The 4,949-nt window shown below is 35.2% G+C and overlaps 1 protein-coding gene across 1 annotated transcript; it reads right to left on the bottom strand.

Annotated features, from left to right (window-relative positions):
* Positions 1-1,083: 1,083 nt before the first annotated feature.
* Positions 1,084-2,593, bottom strand: LOC105663080 (uncharacterized). Its single transcript, XM_012290052.2, has 2 exons — positions 1,366-2,593; positions 1,084-1,305 (listed from the first exon to the last, which is right to left on the bottom strand). Exons 1-2 carry the CDS (start codon positions 1,715-1,717, stop codon positions 1,085-1,087), a joined length of 573 nt encoding a protein of 190 aa, XP_012145442.1. The 5' UTR covers positions 1,718-2,593; the 3' UTR covers position 1,084.
* Between the last annotated feature and the right edge of the window lie 2,356 nt (positions 2,594-4,949).

Here is a 4,949-nt window from a genome sequence, read left to right on the forward strand (position 1 = left end):
AGTACCCCACCATAACACCTTCTATCGACCTTTCTTCTAATTTTCCTCTAGTTATAGTCTTATCGACAATAAAAGCCTTTGTTCCAAAAACTCGCAAATGATTTATATTTACCTTTCGATCAGACCAGAGCTCATAAGGTATTTTACCATCCAGCGAACTCGTTGGGGACCTATTCCTTACGTAATTTGCCGTCATTACTGCCTCTGCCCAGAAACCAGCCGCCAATCCCGATTTGATCATCATACATCTGGCTGCATCTAATAATGTTCTGTTCTTTCTTTCAGCAACTCCATTCTGTTGGGGTGTATATGGTGCAGATAACCTTCTTTGTATCCCACAATCCTTTAAAAATTTATCGAATCTATCATTGCAAAATTCTTTCCCATTATCCGTTTGCAGGTACTTAATTTTCCTCTCACATACATTCTCTGCAATCTTTTTATATTCTTGGAACATTTCAAATACCTCACTTTTGTCCTTCAGGATGTACACTTTACAGTACCTAGAATAATCATCAACAAAAGTACAGTAATATCTTGCACCCCCCATGGATTGTTGTCTGAATGGTCCACAAACGTCACTATGAATTATTTCTAATTTATTCTTGGCCCTTTCATGTGACGATTTAAACGGTAATACTGTTTGTTTACCCAAGGCGCATATCCTGCATTCTGAAATTGCACTGCCAGCTCCTATACTTATGTTCATATATTTCAATACTTTTATTAAGTCTTTTACATTTAAGTGGCCCAAACGTTCATGCCATATTTTTAACTTACTATCATCTTCACTAATCCTTTGTGCCATTTGTACTCCTGGTTGCTTTATAAAATATAGATTACCAACTCTGTTTGCTACCAACTTTATATTGCCTTCATTATCTCTCACAGTGGCAACATTCTTGTTAAAAATTACTTCATAGTCCCTATCCTTGCAACTGATACTAAATTTGTCCTCAAAGTTGGCACCAGGAGTGTATTCTCAAAATTTATGAACTTTTCAGTGTTTTCATCCACAACCTTTATTCTGACTTTTCCTTTGTCTTTAACACTTGCAGAGTTTTCATCGGCTAAATGCAGATTTTCATTTATTGGCTTCATATCTTGAAACAACTTCATTTTTACACAAATGAATGGTACATCCACTATCTAAACACCGCTTCTCTTCCAGTTCCTCAGGTATATTTTTACTCGCAGCCAATGCAAGGAATGTTTCCTCTAACATTTTTGCATTCCCTTCATCGTCAGTGAAGGATTTATTTCCTCTTGGTGGAACCCTCGCATAACATCTTGCAGCAATGTGCCCTTTTTTATTACATATGAAACATGTAATGTTATAGTTTGGGTTACTTCCTCTTAACATACCTTTGTTCTCATGTTTGCTTTTGTTTTCATCATCTTTCCTCTTCTGAAAATTCTGTCTGCTAGACTGATTCTTTTTCATCGCCACCAACATTGCATTTGAAACTGCATTCGTACTGCAACTTTGTTTCCTTGCATCACTCTCTTCTAAGATTTTAATTTTCAGTGCTTCAACACCAGGCAAGTTATCTCGAGATTCAATTGCACACCTGAAGTTCTCATAACTCGCAGGCAAACTATATAATAACATTATTGATAACAAATCAGGGTTAACATCTACATTCATTTCTTCCAACTTATCAACTGCATCGAAAAACTTGTTGATGTGCTCTCTCACATCATCTCCTTCTTGCATTTTCTGTAATGTTAATTGTTTCAATAATGTGGCCTTTCTTGCAGGCCCCTTTGAAGCATATATTGATTCAAGCTTTAACCATGTATCACGAGCTGTCTCACATCCCTTTAATTGTTTCAATTCACTCGGTGAAATACTAAGTATCAAATCAGATTTTGCTTTTCTGTCCTCTATTACCCATCTATTATAAGCTGCTACCGAATTTGCATCACCCTGTACAATCTCCGGCTTAACTCTTTCACCGGACACATACTGCCAATAATCATTTTTAACTAATAATGCCTCAGCTTGCAATCGCCACGTATCATAATTGCTTTTATTTAAAGCTTCAACTCTCGCCTCATCCCTATACGCGATGCACGTGGTTAACGTAACCTCTTTACGAGAATTCTTTTTCTCTTTATATACGACGCACGTGGTCAACCTAATCTTTTCACTTTTTTTCTCTTACCACACTGGGCCCATAACCTGTTAGAATTATGGGTTTAAATAAAAATAATATTACCTTTATATCATTGCATTATTAGTTTATTATATCAAGAAAGTGAAAAAGACACGCGGCGCACATTCTATATCAGGACAGAGAGAGCGTCGGGGAAGAAACAAAAGATGGGGACTCCCACAATTTTACGCATCAAAATTCATACATACGTCATGCTTGCCACAACATCCTCACATAGCCATGCGTTGACAAGTTCTAACATATATATTGATAAAAAGTATTCACTTTCTTTAGCCGAAGAACGTATGTATGTAATTTCTTTTTTGTATTCTATTCCGATTGATGATTCGAAATTATTTGTACTTCTCTGATATACATTAATATTTTATAACATAATTTTGCAATTTTTTAACCCTTTCGCTGCGAACAGCGCCTTTTGGCGCTCGGCTATAGACGCTTTCTCTCAGCGAACAGCGCCTTCTGGCGCTCGACTATGGACACTTCCCTTGAACGAACAGCGCCTTTTGGCGCCGTGCATTTGTTTTACATTTTGATATTAATAATTGCATGATCATGGTCATTAATTCATTTGTTTTCGCCGCGATAGCTGCATACGTTTCTTGTGCGGATATTTTTTCATATAACCGAATACAATTATTCATAAATTTTTCCCCTATCATGGGTAAATGGACAAATATAATCTGTGACGATACAGAAGAACCATCGGATTCTGAACTCTCTGCAGTTTTTGGAGAAATTGGATACGAAGGTAAAATTCAAAACTCATGCTGCAGGAGACGCGTATTATCAAGTAGCTCGGAATCATACCACAAGTAGTGACGAATTACCTGACATCGATTTACGGCAATTTTCTTGGAGCGCGCAGAATTTGGTTCCAAAAGTTTTTGATTTTGATGAAAATCTATCAGGAATTAAAGCAAATATTAACGATAAATCGTCAATATTAGAAGTTTTTCAACTTTTCTTTTCCGAAAATTTACTCGAACATATTGTGAGAGAAACCAATAATTATTATACCACGCAAACTACATGCAGTAGTAACTCGCGATTATTGTCTTGGAAAAATACAACAGTGACCGAAATGTATCGATTTTTTGCTCTGTTGATGTTGATGTCAAGAATAAAAAAATTATCAATAGACGAATACTGGTCAACCGACGAATTAATACGCACGGAAAGTATTCCACGAATAATGAAAAAAGACAGATATGTAGCTCTATTACAAATGTTGCACTTTCATGACAACACTGAGACACCAAATCAAGATCCGCTGATAAAAATATGGAGCATTATCGATAGACTGCGTAATTCTTTTTCACGAGCATTTTATCCACATAAGCATTTATGCATCGACGAAAGCTTGCTTCTTTTCAAAGGACGATGTCACTTCAAGCAATATATACCTTCAAAACGAAGTAGATTTGGAATCAAGTCGTATGTTATCTGCGATTGTTATACAGGGTATATCGAAGATTTTGTAGTCTATTGTGGAGAACGCACGGAGATGAATAACAATCATTTAGCAGAGATCGGCAAATCTGGGAATATTGTCATGACGCTGATGGAACCATATCTAAATAAAGGTCATGTTTTGATTACTGATAATTGGTACTCAAGCCCAGCATTATTTTCGCTCCTATATCATAATAAAACAAATGCATTTGGAACAGTGAGGAAAACCAGACGTGGAATGCCTAATATGTCTAACAAATTATGCAAAGGCGAAATTGTGTTTCAGTCTACGGATAAATTGTTAGCACTAAAATGGATGGACAAAAGAGAAGTGTTAATGTTATCAAGTTACCATTCTGCTGAGTATATAGAAACAAAAAAGATTGATATTAAAACAGGAAGACCAATATTAAAACCAACTATCATAGTAGACTATAATCGCGATATGGGAGCAGTTGACAAAACAGACATGATTTTAAATTCAATTAATACTATTCGAAAAACTTTGAAGTGGTATAAGAAATTTTTTTTTCACATGCTGGATCTTTCCATTTATAATGCTTACGTACTGTATAAAATTACATCCAAAAAGAACATAACATTTGCAAAATTTCATTTATGTCTAATTCGAGAAATTCTGCTAAAATATCTAAATGACAATGTATGCAGCAATAAGTCTGGAGGTCGAACTGCATCCAAAGATAATCTTTTACGACTGGTTTCAGGACATTTTCTATCAAAATATACTAATCCAACAGGAATCCGGCAAAACGGTAGGCGAAAATGTGTGGTTTGCAGTAAACACAATAAGCGAACCGAAACACGATATGAATGCAAAGAGTGTAACGTTGGATTATGTATTGAACCCTGCTTTAAATTATATCATACACAGAAATATTATTAAAAATTGTTTATATTATTTATGATTATTAAAAATTATTAAAAATTACTAAAATTGTTATTATTATTACTATTATTATTATTATTATCATCATTATCATTATTACTATTATTATTATTTGGCTGCCGTGTCGGCCAGTCGTCTCAAGGAAAAGACCAGCAAAATCGGTACCACACACTGTTTTACGAGCGTCTTGTCTCGCATACCGTGTCGCCCGTACAGACAATGGAGTAGCGCGCCGGCTGCTAAGAGAGCAATTCATTTTTAGGCGCTCCGCAGCGAAAGGGTTAATATAATTTTGGAAAATATAATTAACTAGATGAATAAAATTAGACAAAGCAATATTATTAAACTGAATAAAAGTTACTGAATTATAAACTAATTTCGGTAATAAATTTAGCTATCATCATTCATCT

Source organism: Megachile rotundata, chromosome 10, assembly GCF_050947335.1.
Source record: "Megachile rotundata isolate GNS110a chromosome 10, iyMegRotu1, whole genome shotgun sequence".
Lineage (NCBI taxonomy): Eukaryota > Metazoa > Arthropoda > Insecta > Hymenoptera > Megachilidae > Megachile > Megachile rotundata.